Genomic DNA, 21,450 nt, shown 5'->3' with positions numbered 1-21,450 from the left:
GTGTGAAATAAAAAGAAAGTTTTTTGCTTTCCCTACCAAACTATGTGGGAACAGATATTTCTCTTTATTGAAATCCATTGCATTGCCTTAGCAAAGTGACATTATGGGCTCAGGCTTTAAAAAGCCCCCTTCTTTTGATCACCCTTGTGCAGATAATTGCTTCCCATGGGCTCTTTAAATCCTGGATTGTGCCCCGGCTGGTGTGGCTCAGTGGATTGAGCGCCAGCCTGTGAACCAAAGGGTCGAAGGTTCGATTCCCAGTCAGGGCACATGCCTGGGTTGCCTGCCAGGTCCCCAGTAGAGGCAACCACACATTGATGTTCCTCTCCCTCTTTCTCTCTCCCTTCCCCTCTGTTTAAAAATAAATAAAATCTTTAAAATAAATAAATAAATAAATCCTGGGTTGTGAGGGGTACTGTGACAAGGGTAAACTGCTGATGTGGGTGACAGTGTGCCCAAGCATTTGAGGAGAGGGGGGAGATGCCCCAGGGAGGGAGGCAGGTGGAGGTCTGAGTCTCAAGTCACCCACTGAGTTAGCAGGATTATGGCTTCTAAAAGGCAAGAGAAGAGACCCTCGCAGCTAAGTGAGCAAGCTAGATGGCAGATGCCATCGTGAGAGGGATTTGGAGGCAGGCCCCAGCAAGTGCTAAAGTGCGCCAAGTGCTAAAAATGACCTTTCTTACCACTCAGCCTCGTTAATGAAAAGGCTAAAAAACACACTCCTCTCCAGGCGGAACTTTGAGGTGTCAGGAATCACAGCTGTGTCCAACGTCTGTGTCCTTCTCATTTGGAATTTAGCATGCTTATTTAGTAGCAGTGAGAAGTTCGGGAGGCAGGGGAAGTAATTTTGCAAAATGTATGCTAGCCAACTCATGAGTTTCCTACAGAGCCACGTGGTTTATGTGCGTACCCATTTCTAGGAAGGAGCGCGGGCATGTCCTGTTCTTGGTGAGGTCTCTGCGATGTCAGACTAGAGGAATAATTTGGGGCTGGCCGAGGACACCCCCACATCCTGAAACTTTGACCCGATCTCAACCTGGGCTGTGCCCAAGAATTTAAAATTTATTTTACTTTGACATCCTCAGATATTTTCATGAAGTGATAAAGAGACCTGCCTGGGAGAAAAAGAAAGCTGAACATCAAAGAAAGAGTAGAAATGTGATGTTTGAGAAAGCACGCCAACTCCCTAATCAGCAGTTAGCCAAAACAACTCATAAAAACCCGGCACACTTATCTTCTGTGCCCGGTGCTTCGCTTCTAAGGGGCGCTAGTTTGAGAGATGTGCTGTAGGCCCAGCTGCGCTTTCCTGGTGGGAGTGTTCATGGTGAGTGTGGCTCTTGCCCTCAGCCCAGGCAGGTAGGCCGCAGACCCACCTTGGTTTAGCACTGGCTTAGCACTGTGGCAGAAAGACAACAAAGCTCACCTTTAGAAAGGTCATTGACTTGTTAGCACTGCCGCAGAAAGACAACAAAGCTCACCTTTAGAAAGGTCATTGACGTGAATGTTGCCAGGTCCTGATTCAGCCTCATCTTTTCTTTGCCTCTGTGGCTGGGATTGTTTAAGAGCCCATATGGAACCAGTATTTGGAAAACAAGCTGTGCCCTCCTCAGTTGAGCTCCCAGGGTTCTGCATAAAGAAAAATGTCATTATGGGCTTTGTTAGAAGCTGTATTTAATAATTCCTTTAAAATTCTGTCTCAGAAATGTAAATGGCCTGTTGGTCAATAAATTATTCTCCCCAGCTGTGCCTGATTATACAAATTAAAGCAACAGCAGTTTGCACCTCAGGGGGAAAGCACCCCCCCCTCCCCAGGCACCATCCTCATTCCCAGTAAACTAAACATTTCCTCCTTGGACAGCCCCCATCCTCTCCACTCCCCGGCTGCTATAAAACGGAGGCCCTTCCCTGCCTTGCCATGATCCCCCACCATGGGAATGGCACCAGGCAGGAAATCGCTGGGGCAGAGGAAGGGATGTGGCATTATCTCTTTCCCAGGGAATGAGATGAAACCACATGAGAATGGCACAAAAGAGAAGGGAAAGTTACAAGTGTCATTTTCTAGGGGTGTGATAGACTGGCCAGAAGGGTTTTTCTTTGCCACTGTCTTCCGTGATACTTAACCCTCACCCGTGAACGCTTCTGAGTTGGCCGGACACCTCTGTTCTCACCGTCGGCCTCTTCAATCTAGGACTCTGCTGATCATCCATAAGCCTTGGCCTTTTCTCCAGTTACCTCTCTTTCACTTTATAGAGACTTTCTCATAGCCAGAGTTTTACCATCCATTTGGGATTTTCTGCATATCTGTCCTTCAAACAGGATCCTTAGACGTGGTCAGGGTATTATAGAGTGGGGCCCTGGAAATAAGCACTCAAAACTTCCTGAACTTCCTGAGAGTAGAATACTACATGTTACACATTAATTACAAATTGATTCAGAGGGGAGACTGTACCCCCTTACTGGACCACACTTAGCGTCTTCAGTCCTGGGCTGACCTGGCACGATATGTGCCTGTCACCAAGTGACCGTGGAGTAAGGAGTATGTGGCCTCATCTGCGTGATGTACTTGTGTAGGAAAGACAAACCCTAAGCCAGCGATGTTATATAATAAAACCCTCCTGGACTCCAAAACCAGCAATGATGTCAATGACAAAAAAAAAAATCAAACAAGCAAAACACAAGAAAAGGTAGGAGAACATGCTGGATTAAAAGATTGAAGGAGACTTTAAACGTGGGATAAAGGGTGTTTCACAGGTGTGTATGAAGATGTAGCACAGCTGAAATCAAGTCAGACAAGTACAATTCATTCTTGGATTGGCATATAGCAATAAAGCTTAGTAGCACATCATTTGCTGTTTGTAGAAAAGCTGTGAGGCCGCTGCTATTTGGCAGCTTTTATTTTACCTTTCACTGATAGGTGCCGCTGCTTTTTTTTTTTTTTGCTGGCACTGTATCAATGTCAATAATAGATTTAAGAGTACTAACAGTTTTTCAGGCCACAGATTGTCAACGATTATTTGGAACTTCTTGTGTTACTTCTGGTTTCCCAGTGAACCCAGTGTCCCATACAACATTGTCAGGACAAGGTTGGGAAGTGAGTGGGATTTAAACTCTCCCTAATGTACTGCTCGCTTCCAGTCCATTCCTTAAGTGGTCTGGTCTTGGGCTTTGAGGAGATGACTTAGAGATTTACACAGGTATGGAGTAAAGTTGGCCCAGGGATTGGGCGACAATTGGGGCTTTACTTCTCATTCTTACGGGTTTCAGCTAAATCCAAAAAAGACCAGAGAACAGTGGTTCTAGGCACAGTCCTCACTGAAGAGTTATCATCATAAACTTTCTTCCCATTACTCAGGAAGTATCGTGCCAGTTCCAGATCCTTGTATGGCTCTGGAAAATAGCCACATACGAGCTACAAAAAAGTCCACTCCTGCCTTGTAAACAGATGACAAATACTAAGGAAACTGCGTATCTCTGCCAAAGAAACTTTGTTCCAAATAATTTGCATTTTAGTGGTTATGCACGTGATGAGATGGAAGGCATAGGCTTGAGCCAGGCTCTGTAAGTTGAAGTTCTAAATAAAGATCAATAGTACTTCCAAGCACATGTGTTGACCCCATCCTTGCTGGTCCAGTTTTGAAGCTTCCTTTTCTGGCCTGGCAGTGAAAGTGTAGTGTTGAATGTTTTTGTTACGAGAAAAAATTGGGAAAGCCTGTTGTCAAGTCATGGGGATTTAGTTCATTAAACATGTCGCAATCACGTACCATGGCAAGGCTTTGTGCCACGCTGCGATTGGGTCAAGAATGAAGAAGACGTGGGCCCTGTGTACACTGAGCTCCAGGACAATGGGGAAGATGAGAATACCTGCCCCCAAATTAGCAATGATAGAAACTGGAGTGTGGAAGGTATCCCCAAAGGTTATCTATCCCTATCTCGAGCCTCAGGAACATGGAGAAGCCAGACTGGGTGTCAAAAGCACTGAGTACCAGTCCCAAGTCTCCCACTGTGCCCTGGGGCAGGTTTCTTAACCTTTTTGGAATCCTTCTTGGATTCTCTAAAATAAGAATTAAACTGCCTCTAGCTGCTCCCTCTCGGAGGCCTCATAATATGTGGTTACAGTTTGCGAGTATGATTATTTCATTTCTTAGATTCTCTCAAAGATCACGCCTTGTATTGTGTCTCCAGTTCCAAGCACAATGTCTGGTATGCAGTAATTTCTCAGTAACCTCTCTCAGAAGAATACAAGGAATGAATGACCCTAAATGTATTCCCAAACTTAAAAGTCCCTTCTGTGGGACGGCTGGGTGCTTGAGCCGATTTTACAGACAGTGAGGAAAGATGTTCCCACGTTCCCTTCTCAACCAGTTGTGTTCTGTCATCCTTTCTAGTTCCACTTGAGAAATTATTTTTCCAGAGCCTCACTGAGGGCGGCCAGGTAGAAGAGTGCTTTTGCTACAGTCATTGGGGTGAACCGGGGTGCATGCTCATGGGGCTGGAGCAAAGCAGACAAGTTCCTACAATATCTTTATGACAGACTCAGCGGGGTGGAGTTTATCGTTTAGTTGCAATCCGTTTTGTTGGGCTGACATTTCTGGAGCTAAAGAGAAAAAATAAATTCTAGCAAGTTATCATTGTAAACTTTGAAATCAAAGAGGAAAAGGACAACTGTCATTGTGCCTTTTTTGTTCCTTTTACTTTTCTGAGTTCCTGAATGTTTTTGTGTGAGGTCTTGGTTGGTTAGTGTCTGGTGTTGGGAGAGGTCATTGGGCTAGGTGAGAAGGAAACTGAAAATAATAGCTGATTGACAGATAACTAACTGGGCAGAAAACAGAAGAAAGAAGAGCTTGGTAAGAGTCTCTTATCACCAGTGCGCCTACTGCACTCAGCCGTGCTCTGTTGTAGCAGGGAAGCCCACAGGTTCGAGGAAGGCCATGCTCCTTGGACAGGATAGAACTTACAGTAGTAAGGTCAGTAAAGCAGCGGGACATTCGGGAGCAGGTGGTTGAAATGTCATTGTTACATTGAAAACGTCTTGGCAGCAACACCCCGGACGTGTCCGAGTATAACATTCTGGATGTAATCTGTGAGTGAGCAAGTGCGTGGTGCGTTTCTTTTAACTTTGACTTGCAAGAGATAGATGAGGAGTCTCTTGAATGAAAAACCATGGTCTTCTGTGACACAGCTCACCGCACATTAGAAGCAAGCAAAAGATCCACAGCTAGGGGCAGGGGTGGTCTGTCAAAGCCAACTTTCTGGTAGTACCTTGCCCCTTAATGGCTTAAAATCCAGAACCAAGAGAAATCAGTGGTCCTGGAACTTCACTGAGGTCTCCAAGGGAATTCTGACCTCCGCTCTCCATGGCTTTCTAGTCAACACAGCTGCCAAGCACCATGGGAAACCAGAGCTGGTTGACTCCCTCCCACCTGGCCAGGGTGCCTAGAGAAGAAGACACACCGCTGCGGTGCCCTCTGCAGTGACCTTTCACAGCACAGAGAGCAGCGGCCCCTGCCCTGAAGCTGACTCTTTCTTGCCTGCTCAGCTTTCCTGAGAGCTTGAGTGATGAACCTCAAGAGCAGAAATAGGGCCAAGTTCCCGGGAAATCTGCCTTCCTGAAAGCTGGGTGGAATGGCGTCAGGACTGTGCCTCTAGAGCCACGTCGACGTGAGAGTGAGTGTGAGAGCTCGAAGGCCCGCAGGGACCCTGCGTGCCAGGGCCCAGGGAGGAAGTGCCCGTCTCTCGGTTACCATGAATGAGCCTCTGTGTGTTCTGGCTGCTGCTGTAAATGTGTCATTCACTTTGATTTAGCTTCAAATAAAAGACAGGTACTTTTGCTTTCAAGACTCTCAAACTAGGAAATTATAAACCATGTTAATGATCCAGTGAAAGCGGACCTAGCTTTCCCCTAAAGCATAATTAGCACAGGTGACATTTTGCTGATGTTTAATGGTGAACAAGGCAAAGAAGGATTATGGTTTTTTGCTTTGCTGGAAGCCTCTTCATTGCTGTTCAGCAAAAAGTCACTTTCTCATAGGTCTCTCAAAGTGATTTGTGGAAAAGGTGTTCCAATCTGGGAATAACATCAGAGCTGCAGGCTGAGGGGCACAGATGGTGCCCAGCGTCTGTGGTGCTGCCCAGATACAGTGTGGAACCCTGGGTTGTAGCGAGCTGATTAGTGAATACAAGTAGAAATTGCTACACTTAGAATTCCCCGCTTTAAAAGTGTCTGAACACTTTATTTTGCAAAGATCTGATTCTCTCCCACTGATTGACACTGTGATCCGGGTGGCATTGTTGGGCTTATCAGGGGCCTAGTGTTTGCAGAACTATATCCATGCTCTCTAGAGAGATTTGGAGTATCCTCCTAGAGAGCATGCGCAAGTAAAATTATGTTCCTCCTAAACGTCTCAGTTAGACTCCTCTCAAAGCAGAACTTCTTATGAGGCTTGGAATGCAGGTAGGTTATTTGGGAAGTCATCCCAGGAAGCAGGAATGAAGCAGTGGGAAGAGTGAGACAGGGAAGCAGGAAAAGCCAGTACAACATTGGCCCTGACTGGTATGGCTCAGTGGGTTGGGCATCATCCTACAAACTGAAAGGTTGTAGGTTTGGGGTACACGCCTGGGTTGTGGGCTAGGTCCCCATTTGGGATAGGTAGCCAATCGATGTTTCTCTCTCTAAAAATAAATAAATAGGATCTTAAAGAAAAAAAGCCAATACAAGATTGCATTTCCAAGGCCACGAGAGCCCAATGCCACCAGAACTTCTGGGAAGCATTTAGATTACCTCCCAGAATTGCCTTTTGTGAGGACAGGAGACTGGGCCATTTGGCCATAAGCTCCTGTCCCCATGAGGGGGGCCTCAGGGCATGAACTCCACCATCCAGACAGTGCTTGTGACATGTAGGCAGGGAGGCCCTGCAACCAGAAATAGAAGGCCTCCAGGTGTGTACTTCTGGTGGAATGTTATCAACAATGACTCGGAGCTTGCTCAGAATTGCCCAGGGCGGGGGTCAGCTGAAATTAGAGTCCTCAAGCATCTGCTGTGGAAAGGATTCCTGCTATAGTAGGAAAAGAACTGGGGTGTGATAGAAACAGCACCAGGAGGTAGCGAATCCAGAGCTTGAGGGAAGAGTCTGGAAGGCTTCCTGGAGGGAGTGGTTTCTAAGCTGAGACAGGACCAGATGAATGGTAGGGAGGCAGGCAGAGGTGAGGTACAGATTCAGGATTGTATAGTTGGGGCATAGATTGCAAAGGTAGGTGTGGCAAGAGGTCAGGAAGAATTTTGCAAGTTGAAGAGTTTATAAGAGCAATAGAAGCCCAGGAAGAGACATTAAGTAGGCATGATAAGGGTTGTGTTTTAGAAAATTCACTCTCGTAGCAGCATGTAGAATAGATGCCAGGAGGGAGCAGTTGGAGAGATGGGTAAAGAGGCTGCTGAATTATCCAGGTGAGAGAGTTTAACAGTGAGAACCAAGGCAGTGGCGTTGAGGCAGGTGAGAAGTAAAAAGATTTGACGTACTGTTTGTAAATCCCCATCATGCTCTGCTCCCATTAAAATATAGTGTGTGCCTGGCTGGTGCAGCTCAGTGGATTGAATGCCAGCCTGCAAATGGAAAAGTGTGTGTGCGTGTGTGTGCGTGTGTGTATGTGTGTGTGTGTTGATGGAAAGATTGTAGTAGAGAAAGAATTTGTAGAAGATCTGGATTAAAAGCTCATAAGGAACTGTTTAGAAAATCCTTACTCAAATTGGGAAGTAAAATAGCTGTCAGAAAATATTTCAAGTGAATCCTCACCTCAAAGGCGAGACAGCACAGTGCACTGCACTGGGCGTCGGGAGGACCTTGCTTCCTTCTGGATCTGCTTTTTCTATTGGTTCGACCTTTGCTCTGTCAGTAACCTCTTCAGACTTTGTTTATTTGTCCACCTCGAAAAAACTATTGTCATTGAGCCTTCAGGATGAGAACGCCTGCCTGGCCTGTTCTGAGCTGATTGTAAGCTAACAGCGTGTGATGGGGCATGACCACAGTAGGGAAGCGAACAGACTCTCAGTCGAGATGAATACAATGCGAGTGGGGAGGGAGGTATCGCAGTCCCAAGAGCCTTGTGTGCAGTGCGGACACCCGCCTGTCAGCTCACTCCAGGGCAGAGGTGGTGACCAGCTCTGCGCTGCAGGGCAGTGGGGTTTCAGGATGGTTAGTGTGACCCTAAGTCATCTCGAAGTGTCCTCCCCCAACTCTGAGACACAGGCCACAGTGAGACTAAGATAAGAGCGTGTCTATGAAGGTACTTGGAGAATCAGCATTCTAGGCGAGGGAGAGGTACTGATGTTATCAGTAGGCCTTGTGATGTTAGCTCATAGAGATTTTTAAATGTTTTAACTCGCTTGCATATCCCAGGAAAGCAGAAAATAACTTCAGTTTCCTGCACACTGGTATATAATTTGTCTTAGTTTCATAAAGAGACAGAAAGCCATATTCCTTCCCATGATACCATGGGAAGTTCTTACTAACTAGCTGCATTCTGTTATTCTTATTTTATCTCATACATTTAACACTGACTGGAAACATTTGGCCTGCCAAGACTTGACCTTGGGCATGTGGGGTTTCTCCCGCAGACCGTGATAGCGACACCGGCAAATAGAACGCAGGCTGTACATTCCCTGCTTTCGGGGTAAGGAATGTTCTCCACCTTCTGGGAAAAACCAGGGCCCTGACTCAGAGGAGCTGAAAGGATACTGATCTCAGAATGCTTTCAAGATACTGTGACTTCCTGGTCATCAGTGTTGGGATCTGGTTCTCTTTGTCTTGAAAGAAATCCCTGGGGCTTTAGTGCACAAGTGATGCCAGTGGTTCCGTATGGCTAACACTTACTGCAGCTTTTCTCTGTGCCAGTTGCTGTTTCAAGCACTTTACAGATAAGACACAGTACAGTCCCTGAGTAAATGGTTCACTTTGCAGACTAGAAAACCGAGGCTAATGTGGTTGAATAACTAGCCCGGAGTCAGTCAGAGCTGGAATATGAACTGAGGCATGTAACTCAAAAGCTGTGTCTAAATCACACTGTGCTTCTCCCTCTTTGCAAGCAGAGACCTGTCAGAGCATACAGAGGTGCTCAGGATTTTCTATCCCCAGGCCCTTAGAGCTGTCAGAGATGGTAAGCAGGAAAAAGACATTAGAATTCCGGTCTGTGTAACATGTTCTCCACACCAGACATGAGTATCCTAGATATGAACATGTCCCATTAAGGGAAACAGCTCAAATCTAGGGAGCCCTGTGCCTATCAGGAAAATCATTAATCAAGAGATTATAGTTTCCACATGCTACATGCTTCATGTGTTTGCTTTCCCTAGGTTAAAAAGATCAAGTGGCATGAGCAGCCTTTTGGGAAAAATTGGAGCCAAGAAGCAGAAGATGAGCACCCTAGAGAAGTCCAAATTGGACTGGGAGAGCTTCAAGGAGGAAGAGGGCATTGGTGAAGAACTAGCCATCCACAATCGAGGGAAGGAAGGGTGAGAATGAATAGATCCTATTCCTCTGAAAAATCCTCAGAACTCTGAAATAGTTTATTGCCAACAGGCCACCCAATTTAAGTGACAAACGTGAGTACTTTGGTTTGTCAGCAAAGCTCTGTTCTAATGTGGGGCAGGTCCTGGCAGTGAGAAGAATGTGGGGGGGGGGGGGTAGCAGGAAGGGAGGGGCATGTGAGCAACACTTCCCTCAGGGACATCACGTCTGCCAAGCTGAATGTGCTGAACTGCAGCTCCTGTGAACTGTAAGTCACCTTGTTTATTCACTCGGTCAGATGTGGCTCACTTTATCAGTCTTGGCCTGACCTGAGTTACCTGGCCTCCCGAGAAGCCAGTCTAGCCCAGTGCTTCAAAAGAAGCCAGCAGAGTGCCTAGATGTCTCATTATTGTGGGATTTGTTTTTACCCGTGTCATTGACCCAGGATGGGGCTTCACCCTTGGCCATCACTTGCACCCCCTTCCTCTTCACTTGGGAATACAAAGAGGATGTCCATAAACTATGTATTTGGGAAAACCAGGGGAGAAACAGTGTGTTCTGTGAGTTCTTGGGAACCTCAGAAGGAACTAGGGAACCAAGTTTCTACAGAAGTGGGTCCATGGCTCATGGTCAACACTTTCCACCCCTAATAGTGAACGGAAATGTTGTGTGATCCATCAGAGAGCCCTGGGTGCTCCTGACCCCTCCCCTCACCAGAAGGGCTCTCCCTGCCGCACACTGGACATCTCTGAGGCTCAACTCCTTCACCAGTGAAATCGGGATAATGATACCGCCCTTGGTGGTTGTAAGGATCTCATGAAGTAATATGTATAACATGATAAAAACAGGTTGAGGGGCTTATTTGGAGGGTCATATATCTTATTTTTTATTGATTTTGTAGAGAGAGAAGGGAAGAGAGAGAAAAAAACACTGATTTGTTGTTTCACTTATTTATGCATTCACTGGTTGATTCTTGTATGTGCCCTGACTGGGGATCAAACCTGCATCCTTGGTGTATCAGGACCACACTCTAACCAGCTGAGCTACCCGGCCAGGACTGGGGTGTCATATATTTTAAATTAGGCTTCAAGATTATTCGAGTGAACTTGGAAGCTGATCAGTATGTTTAAAAAAAGTTTTTACTGACTTTATGAGTTTGTTTAACTACCAGACTACTAAGTCAGTCTGTCAAACATAGAATGACCCAGGACACAGGCGGAAGTGCCAGAGCCCTCGGGGAAAGGCCTGGGGTATAGTGCAGGCAGGAGTCAGCGTTACCTGGAGCAGGCCTCTGACATCTGCCCCAAACCTCCCCTCTCTGACTCAGCTCCAGAACTCACAGCCCCTCCTCTTCTCCGAATTTGCCTGGTGATCTAAGGCAGCAGGGGAGCCGCCAGTGTGTGCTACCCTCTATTATTTCTCTGAGTATTGATTATATGGGTTGGACAATATGTTCATTCTGCTTGAATTAATATAGATCTTATAAAAAATAAGAAGTGGTGCTGTTGAAGATAAGGGAGATAAAACATAGACTGGAAAGGAAAACAAGACTTAAGACATCCGTACCATGTCCAGGTAGCTCAGTTGGTTAGTTCCGTCCCCATACACCAAAGTAGTGGGTTCAATCCCTGGACAGGGCGCATACAAGAATCAACCAATGAATGCATGAATAAATGGAACAAGAAATCAGTGTATCTCTCTCTGTCTCCTTCTCTCTCTCTCTCTTCCCCTCCTCCTCGCCCTCTCTTCCTTTCTCTACAATCAATTTTTAGAATAATTAAAAAGATACGTGCCCCATGAGGAGGACTTTTCAGGCAGTGGAAATCAAGTAACTGGGTTAGGGAGCAACTGGTAGCGGGCGACTTTTAAGTGCTCTGCCCTTCCCTCCTTTCCTGAGACTTTTCCCCTGGCCAGGTGATTTCCTCGGGTCCGATCGAGTGTTCCCAAGGCAGATCTATGATTTCCGTGCTTCGCCTTTGGCTGTTTTCACCTGCCCTGTCCAGTGTCCACTGCCATACCACTCACCTGCCTCTCCTAGCTCCTGCAGGCAGATCAAAGGGCCCAGCCCCTTGTCCAGGGAGGGGACTGGAGCTATGGTTCTCGTGTTGGCCAAGCACAAGAATCCTCTGGGGATTTTCCCAGAGTTCAGGAAACAAGGTCACCCCTGTACAGAGCTGCTAAATCCACAGTCATAGTTATCTATATTTTTAAAATGGCTCCTTAGGTGCTTCTGATGCACAGCCAGGGCTTAGAATCACTAGGACCACAGCATCGAAATTCTAGAGATGAAGAGTGAATGTCACCGCCATAGATGTAGTAAAAGTTTTTTAAAATTCCAGAGATGAGAGCAAGACAACCAGCTGCTGCGTTAGCCTTTCCAGCACATGGTAACTAGAGAGCCAGCTTCAAACCAGGGGGTATCAAGAAGGGCAAGAAGATTTCTGTTGAAAAGTGCACCCAGTGCCACAGTGTCGCAGGGAGGGAAGCACAGGAACCACGCCTATACGGTCTGTTTGCACAGAGGCAGGTCAGGCCCCCAATTTCTCCCGAACAGATGCCAACAAAAGCAAAGGCATCACCTGGGGAGAGCATCCTCTGTGTGACTATGTGGAGAATACTGAGAAGTGTGCCCCTGGAACGGAAGTGCTCTTTACTGAACAGAGGAGGGGTAGAGGTCACATTTGGTAACGTCTCAAAAAAGCTACCTTTGAGTAATGATTGGCCTCTGCCCTGTTTATTACGAGACCGTGACCTTTGTACAAGCACCATATTGAAATCGGTCTCATGTACAAGAATTCAGGCCATGACTGGTGATAAAAAATATTCCTGCTATGCAGTTCTGACTAACAGAAGATTGGATTGAGTTTAAAAGATTATTGTGCTTTTTGCGTTTTGATGGTATTTCCAGTTTAGTAAGTGCTATCGTGTCTTTCCCCTTATAAAGATTTGATGGATTTGAAGCTAGATTGGTTATTATTTCCAATTTTTTAAAGGGTGATTTTGCCGTCTTAAAATACTCACACAAGGGGACAAGGCACCTTGAGAAATAGCAGGCGCAGGATCAGACCCGCAAGGAATTGTCAGGCAATGGAAATATCAGACAGAGATTTCCACTGTAAGAAGTGGCCTAGCAGATTTGAAAAAGACACAAACAGAATTTCTAGAAATGAAAAATACAATGACCATAATTAAAAACTAAATGGATAGATTTAATAATAGTTGGACCAGCTGAAAAGAGAATCTATGAACTGGAAATCAGTCAGGAGAAATTATCCAAAATATAGTTCAGAGAGAGAAAAGGACAAAGAATATGGAAGGGAGGTTAAGCAACTTGGAGGACAGAGTGGGAAAAGATGAAAGATGCCTCTTTATAGATATTTTTTTAAAGCCCAAAGAATCCCGGGATAAATAAAATAGAAATCCAAACTTAGAGCAGAATGAAACTGCGGAAAACCCAAGACTGGGGAAAACCTTAAGAGCAGCCAGAAGAAAAGAGGCTTCTCTGCAAGGAGAGGCGTCAGACTGACAGATGGCTTCTCAACAGCAGTACAAGCCAGAGACACCGGAATGGAGTGCAAAAATAAACCACCAGCAGCCTAGACTTCCGTGTTACGTGTGTAGGTAAAGGTTAGAGTGAAGGAAAACACGGGCATTTTCAGAACAATGAAAGCTGAGAGATTGCCCCAGCAGACAAAGAAGCATATATTTGCTGAATTTAAATGAGCACTAATTATATAAAACAATAATGTTAATGTCTTGTACATTTGTTAGGGTTTTTTCTTAAAGCAAGATAGTATTAAACACCTGGTGACAAATACAGAAAAGCTGGAAGGGGGTAAGCGGAGGTTAGTTTCCCAAAATCTTGTATGATCCAGGAGGAGGGTAGAAGTGTTGATTAAGTGCGCATATTGAAATGTCTGGATAGAAACAGAGTGTATAAGTTCCAAAATAATGGAGGGAGAATAATGAAATGATTTGTGAAAGTAGACACAAAAGAGAACTAAGGAAACCAAACAGGCGGGACAAGTAATACGCACAAAATAAGATGGTAGTTTTACAACTCAATTTATCAGACCTTTCATTAAATGTCAATAAATTAAATGCTCCACTTAAGACAGATTGACACATTGAATTAAAAAATAGAAAACAACTATTTGCTGTTTAAAAGAAACATATATGAAACAATGGAATGCAGAAATGTTGACCAAAAAAAAAAGGGAGAAAGGGTAAACCAGTCAGACACCAACTGAAAGAAGGCTGATGTAGCCATATTAATATTAGATAAAATAGACTCCAAGGCAGAAACAGTACCAGAAGTAAAGAAGGCAGTCTCCACATAATAAAAATATTTAATTTACCTGGGAGATATAACAATTCAAGTTCAAATATACCACTTGGCATTATCAGTACATTATTCCCTGTGACTGAGCAGTTTCACTCCTAGCCGTGTTCCCCACAGAAACTCAGTTATATATTCCCCAAAAGACACATGTGAAAATTTAAATAGCAGTACTTTTCATAAGACCCCCAAACTGGAAGGAAACAGCTCAAATGTCTGTCAGTTGTGTGACAAAGTGTGATATGTTCACACAGGGATACTCTTCAGCAATGAAAATGAACGGGAATAAATTTTAATAGCATAACAGAAAGAGTATATGATTTTGTTTCTATGAAGGACAAAAACCAGTGTGTCCGTTACGGCCTGTGAAAGAAGCGAGTCACAAAAGAATACACACAGTGTAGGTCTATTTGTGTCAAGTTCAGAGCGAGGCACAACTAGACCGTAATGTCGAGGGAACAGAAACTTGAGAGGAGAGCAGGGCAGTGTGGGCGAGCTCGCACCTGGCGGGCCTGGAGCTGGGGTAGGGCTTTGCGGGGGCCTCCTCCACGCTGGCAGCATTCTGTTGGGCTCCTGCCAGCCCTCCAGGAATGCTTTCCACAGTGGTGGCAAACACAGCCTGGGGGCCTCTCCTCCCACTCTCCCTGGCTGACCTCCTTTCCTTCCCTGAGTTTTTAATCTTGGGAAGTCCCAGGGCTGAGCTCTTCTCACATTCTCTCCCCTGACAGAGCACACTCGTCCCACGGAGTAGGCACCGTCTCTGGCGGTGGCTCCCAGGCCCCCACTTCACCTGTTTAGTTGACATCTTCACGTCCAAAACACACATCGAAGTTAACATCCGAAACTGCACGCTGCTTTCTCCTCCCTCTTCTCCAAAAGATGGCACCGTCGCCATGCACACAACTGTTAAAAGAAAAACCTAGGAGTCATCCTTGATGCCCTCTCTGTCTGCTCATACCCTGACAGTCCGACAGGCAGCTCTGGCCTAAACCCTTTCAGCCCCTCGCTGTCTGTCCAGCCCCACGGCCAGCACTCCAGCACGGGCCACAGCCATCGCCGTCTCCCCGCTTCCACATTTGCCCCTTCCTCCAGTCTCCTCCACATAGCAGCTAAATGATTATTCTGAAAACTACAAACCACTTTTCCCTCTTCCCTCCTGAAATCAGTGTTCAGCTCCTTACCCCGCTTTTCAGGCCCTCCCGAGCTGTCCCCTGCGCACCTCCGCTCCTCTAGACCCCTCCGTGGTGGGCTCCACTCAGATGCCACTCTCTAGAGCGGTGCCACCCACCCCAGGGGCCCTCAGTCTCATCACACTTAGTGCCAATGGACACATGTCGTCGTGTTTGGTTTCCTGAATAGTAAGTACCCAAGGGTGAGGTCTGGTCCACGACTTTGTCCCCAGCACCCACGAAAGCCCCAGCCCAGAGCAGGTGCTGAGCCGCTGCACTGTCTCAGTGCTCATCCCTCTGACTCGCAGACAGCCACGGCTTGGGTTTGGAGCCCAGTAGGATTAGAATTAGCCACTCAGAAAAGAAGAGCCCGGTACATGCGAATGATGTCTCCACCCAGGCCTCACTTTTGGTTAGCAAAATTGGTTAAAGTACCTCCACCAAAGATGCCTCTCCCCTGAGACCAGGCTCCCAGGGCTGGGTCCAGCATTTCAGGACCAGCGTCAGCAGTCCGCACTCACGACATCTAGCGTTGCTTCCCTCCCACCTGTGAGCGATCCCACAGGTTCCCCAGCAGCGCTGGCCCTCAGCAGCCCAGCCCTCCCACACTGCTGAGGTGGAGGCCCGCCAGCACAGGGGAAGGATTGCTGCATAGAAAAGGAGAGGTGTACAGGTGTGGTTTTGGCTGCTGCTTGGCAATCAAATTGAAGGTCGTGGAGCTCGATGACCAGGTGTGTTTGTGATTTGGCGAGGCCTAAAGGAGAGACCAGAGAAAATAATTTTCTTTCTCCAAAGAATATTGTCTCCATGACCCCCAAGAGTCACTCTTTTAGAACCAGCCCGGCATAGAGGTGAGATGGGAGGAAAACAGTGGAGAAGAAACTTAATTAAAATTGCCACCCTTTTACTCTGGCCCTCAAGATGTTTGCAAGTCACAGCTCTCTTGTAGGGGTGGGGAGGACATAGGCTTGTGCAGTTTGGGACAGATTGCTTCCTTTAGTTGCATTTCTCAGAGAGAAAAAAAAAAAATGCCTATCTAACTACTTCCACCCCAGAGCTTTATTCTAGCCTCAGAGCGCTTCTGCTGCCCGTGGCTTCTGGTGTTGGGCATTGGCGTCTCTCCCTCTCCGGCCCGAGTTTATGCTGCCCTGAATGCATGCTGGCTGTGCTCGCAGCGGACTAGTAACACAGCCCGGAGCATCCCCAGTTCTGTCCCTGCTTCAGGTGTCCCTGCCCCAACTGTGCTCTTTCCTGACCAGTGGACAGGAGGCCTCTTGTGGGTAGGTGATGGAATTTTTGGAGGTGAGCACACCTATCGGGTGCTTCTGCCCTCACGTACCTCTGACATCTCAGGGGGTGGGTGGCTACCCTTTCATCTGTGGTGTGGGCTTCCGGAAGTAGGTGCTGACATGTTTCCTGGAAGCATTTTCTACCCTTCTCTTGCCCTCTTCTCCCATTTTTCCTTCCCTCCTCATTGGCCTGGATCTCAAGAAAATTGGTGGCAGAAAAGTAATTTGGGTTGAAAGATCAAAAAGATGTCAGAGCCTGGTGGGTGTAACCTGGTTCTGAAAGGAAAAGCTAGAAAATCCCTTAGGTTTTGATGCTATTAGCATATTTTATTAATGAAAGTGAATTGCTGCTGCCTCTTAAATGGGCCACATAATGCAGTAGTAGTGGGAAGGGGTGACACCCCCACCCCTGGCCTCCCAGTGGACTGGGTCAAATCGGCCTCGGTCTCCCGGAGTGCCGGGTACAGGCCAGAAAGGCACCATCACTCTTAGCTGGCAGTTCTGTTCTGGGACTGCAACCCGCTTAAGCTCCTGGAGACTTCCTGAGCCCCGGTTTAAATAGGCCTTTACTCAGGCCACCTTGGACGAGGGGCTTTCCCCACGAGCCCCTCCTCTTTGTGGAGCGTTCAATCCCTTGGTCCCTGTCCAGCCGCCCCAGGCTCTGAGGCTTTATAGTGATCAGTTGGGTCAGAAATGGGAAGCAAGAACCCCCCGGTGCTCATAGCTATTTGGAGTTCTATTGCTTACAAAGCAGTTGCAGTTTCATTGTATCGTCAGAGGGGTACTGTAATTTCTATTCTGTTTATAGAGAAAAATGAGGCACAGAAAACTAAGTATCTTGCCCAAAGTCACACAAATAGTAAATGTCAAAGCCATCCTCATCCTTGGCATCTTTCCTCTCTCTCAGTTGTGGGGGTGTCCACGTCCAATAGAAATGCTGTTCCTGGTCAGCTCTTGGCAGTAAACCAAAGCCATCGCAAGGGTCCCATTAGCAGCTGCAGATGGCTGTGAGTGGGGAAATGAAGTCGCCAAGCCTGTCTCGATGGCCTTTGTCTGGAGTGCCCTTGAGAATTCAGTCGCATTCTGCACATGTGCCCCTCTTTGCTGCCTGAGGCCGTCCCCAAACCTGAACTCTGCCTACATCTGCCTCTTTTAGCACCCAGCTTGGCTTCACTCTTGATGGTCTCAAGGTCCGCGGGACCCAGCACAGCCATCAGGCACCTTCAAGGCCTTTGTTCATGCTCAGTGTGCATCCTAACGGAAGTATCACTTTCTCTTCTTTAAAGGAAAGTCAAAAAAGACCACCCGTGCTCAAACTTTATATTATGCTTTTTTCCTTACCATGCCCACTCTCAGACAGGCAACCCTGGCTCTCCTGAAACATGCCCTAAGTTCCTCTCGAGCCACAGGCCACCCTTATTTCCTGCCGGAACTTGGAGGGGCATTTAGCACACTAAACGCTGGTCCCCATCATGGCCTTCACCCAGGGCCCGTGGGCTGGGGTGAGGAGCCATGGCGCCTGTAGTGTAACAAAGCCCGTCAGTCCCCGCTGGAGAGCCCTGGGTCCCTTCGTGACAGATGGAAGGGGACTTTATTCTATCATGCGTCTACTTCCCTGCCAGCCTCCCCTGTTTTCTCTCTGTATCAAAAAGGGGTCCAGCCCTGGCCAGTTGGCTTGATCAGAGCGTCCCACACACCAAAGGATCGCAGGCTCGAGTTGCTATCGAGGCACTTACCTGGGTTGCGGGTTCAGTCCCCAGTTGGGACATGTGCTGAGACAGCCGTTCAGTGTTTCTCTCCCCCGCCCTTCCTCTTTCTCTAAAATCAGTAAACATATCCTCGAGTGAGGAATTTTGAAAGGGGGGGTAGGTCCAGTGTCTGTGGCTTCCCTGTCCACCAGGGAATCTGAAACTCAAATTTAACGGGCATCCTGTATTTCACTCGGGACACCTGACAACCTGACCCTGAGGGCCCATGTCAGACCTAGGAACAGACCCTCGTGAATGCCCTCGTGCGTTCAGCCACTCTGGCCTCCTGTTGGCGGTTCTGACCCAGCCCCCTAGTCCCTCAGCCCGGACCACATAGTGGCTACTTGTTGCTGATAACACTGCTCTGGAGAGCTGACTACTTTCTTGGATTGATTGTCCTCACAACCCTGATGGAAGCCAGGTTCCCAAAACAATGGTGACAGCATTCACTGCCTTCTTACTGAGCACTTACTCTGTGCTGGCTAAATTGGCAAGGTCACGTGGCTTACTCGGAGTCAAACAGCCAGCAGATGGCTGAGTCAGGATTCAAATTTAGAGCCCCCACGCCCTAGGACAGAGGGCGGTTTGGCTGGAAAGCAACAGGACAAACTGCATTTCACAGGGTGTATGCGAGGGGAAGCAAGGCCCTGAACCCAGCAAAGGAACACGGACCTAAACCCGCTAAGGTTCTCACCATAAACGTAATGACCTTGTAATGGCAGAGGATGCACTTTTTCCGCAGTGCAACAAAAGAAAAGTCAGTGCAGAGATTCAATTAATATGTCCCACTTTCAATGGCAATTTTACTCTCAGCAGATTAATTAGCAGCAGAGACCCCCTCCCTCGGGCAAATCACCACACACTTTATGGCGAGAAGGAGCATTAACATGCAGCTGGGTCTCCGGCCTGCCTCAGCCCTGTGCTTCCTTCCCATCCTGCCTGGGAGCACCCAGGGAAGCCTTCCGTGTCTGCTGAACCTGGCCTCAGATTAGGAGCGGAACACCGCCCTTGTAAGGGGCCCCTGTATGTGGACTGTGGGCGGCAGAGGCTCTTGATCCCATTCCCTTAGACGAAGTCAGGGAAGGTCTCCTGTCATCCTCGAACAGCCTGGCCCCAACTGGGAGGAGGTGCATGGAGAGGAAGGAGGGTGAGGAGGAGGAAAGAGCAGGAGGCAGTTAAATACTTTCTGAGGTGAGCACTTCCACTACCTTTTCACTGCACCCTCTCCGCAGTCCTGCCAGGTCGTTCTTACTACCCTGTTTCTTCCATGTTTGGATGACCTTTTTTGACATTTTGATGAGTGTGTGCAGGGCATGTAGCTTCCTCTCCCCACCAGCTCATATGGCGGTATTGTTTCACTCTTGAGGAAAATGAGTCTCAGACACGTTCAGTCCTTGACCAGTGTGCAGCGAGTGGACTCTGATCCCGTGCTGGGCTCAGCGCGCAATTGTCCTTCCTGAAAGCCCTGTGACAAAATTGTAGCATTTCCTGCCACTAAGCCCTCATGTATTTTCCCTTTGATAAGTTGTTGCTTTCTTTTTTCATTTTATGTTCATTCACATCTGAACCACAAACATCCTTGTTTAGACCAAATGTGAGGGCCATGTTACTGAGAGTCGTGGTGGTCATTCTGGGCTCCAGCTGTGGTCATCTGTGTGCGTTCGCTGTGAACCCGGTGATCCCGCTGCCCAGGTGGACCTGTTAACACCTGGGGGGACGGGACATGCAGCAGAGACACGTTCTCTTGCTGGACCTGCTGACAACCATCTTTCATTTCCTTCCAGGTACATTGAACGGAAAGCTTTTCTTGACCGAGTGGATCACAGGCAGTTTGAAATTGAGCGGGATCTCAGGCTGAGCAAAATGAAACCCTGACGTTACGGGGGGTCAGTCACAGCTTAGCCCTGTCTGCAGTGCGCGCTCCTGTGTGAGGTGCTTCCAGTGCTCCTCCTCGGCGGTTGCCCGGCACGGCCTTTTTCTACACTGAATTCCGTCTTTGTATCTTCATCTCACGTGGCTTCATTCATTGTACTGTTAAAAGTTTGTCCTTAAAGAAATAAAAGTAAAAAAGTAAAAGTTGGCCCTGGCCAGTGTGGCTCCGTGGGTTGGGCGTCATCCCACAAAGTGAGGTTACCATTTGATTTCCGGTCAGGGCACGTGCCTGGGTGGCATGTTCAGTCCCTGGTTGGGGCATATTCGAGAGGCAGCCGATCAGTGTTTCTCTCCCTGTCTCTCTACTTCTCTTCCCCTCTCTCTAAAAATAAATAAAATCTTTAAAAAAAATTTTTTTTTATTTTAAAGTTGTCCCTAGAAAAGGCTGGTGGAGATGATGATACCACTTGCCTTCCCTGTACTCTGCTGCAAAGGCCACCAGGCCCCGCCAGCACATTCCCGGCCTGTGCAGGCTGGCCACGGGGAGGATGTGGGTTCCGGGGCCGTGGGGCTCTTTCCGAAGTCAGCCTGGCCCCGGAGCCAACAGCAGGAGGCTCCCTAGTGTTGGTGGAACACCAGGTCCCTGGGCAGTCTTGTTCTTGGTTCCCTCCCTGCGTCCCTCCCAATCCCTTGCTCTCCTGCATGGGATTCCCATTAATAGCATAAAGTAAGACTGAAGGTCAGGAATTTTTTTTACCTTCACTCTTTTTTCCCCTTCCCAAAGTTAAGGTTGACTTCAGATGTGCTCCTACCTCAATAATTTCTAGTTTGGGGCTCGTCCAAGAAGACTCTGAAAGACTATGTCTTTTCTGTACTCTTTAGGAAAGTTCACACCCCAAACTTTACATTAAGACAGTAAACCCCACAGCCTGATCCTGGGGCAGGGTGGGGGGAGGTGTCCTAGGGGAAGGGAAGGTTCCAAAGCGTGGGATCCAGTTCCTGCCTGGACAGCTACCGGCTCCATGACCTTGACTGCAGCTTAGCTTTCCGAGCCTCTGTTTTCTGGTCTGTCCGGCATGAGTAACACCAGTACCTCACAGGGCTGAGATGGCTTACGACATCCCTGAGGGGTATAAGCACTTATCTCCCCATCCGGTATGTGCTCCAAAGCTCTAGGCAACCAAGGCCATTGTCAACCCTACATGGTTAGGGATCTCAGCTTCTCAGAGCAGCACTTTACAGGCTGCATGTGAACAGAATACATTGTTCATGGCCACTTCAATGAAGGGTAGCGCTAGAGCGTTTTCAGGCCGGCATCACGACAGGTGACCCGTGAGGCTTCAGCATGGTCCCGCGCAGCAACACAGAAATAACAGGCAAGCCCTTGAACCTAAGAGCAGCCAGCATTTTGATAAGAACATCAAGACCCACAGGAGCCACCAGCCAAGATGGAGACACAAGTCCTGCCGCGTGATATCCTCTGTGCGTCATCTGCTGCTCACCACCCTGTGGATGACCGTTGCCCTAACTTCTTCC

The 21,450-nt window shown here is 47.7% G+C and overlaps 1 protein-coding gene across 1 annotated transcript in view; it reads left to right on the top strand.

Annotated features, from left to right (window-relative positions):
• CFDP1 (craniofacial development protein 1) overlaps positions 1-20,118 on the top strand; it is a 103,410-nt gene extending 83,292 nt beyond the window's left edge. The window contains exons 6-7 of the mRNA XM_024556068.3: positions 9,344-9,502; positions 19,827-20,118. Of these exons, the coding sequence (XP_024411836.2) occupies positions 9,344-9,502; positions 19,827-19,917 (250 nt within the window). The 3' untranslated portion in view covers positions 19,918-20,118. The remainder of the gene's footprint in view (positions 1-9,343; positions 9,503-19,826) is intronic.
• The last annotated feature ends 1,332 nt before the right edge of the window (positions 20,119-21,450 follow it).

Source organism: Desmodus rotundus, chromosome 12 (assembly GCF_022682495.2).
Source record: "Desmodus rotundus isolate HL8 chromosome 12, HLdesRot8A.1, whole genome shotgun sequence".
NCBI lineage: Eukaryota > Metazoa > Chordata > Mammalia > Chiroptera > Phyllostomidae > Desmodus > Desmodus rotundus.
The sequence above is the reverse complement of the archived record's forward strand: the minus strand, read 5'-3'. Positions and strand labels throughout refer to the sequence as shown.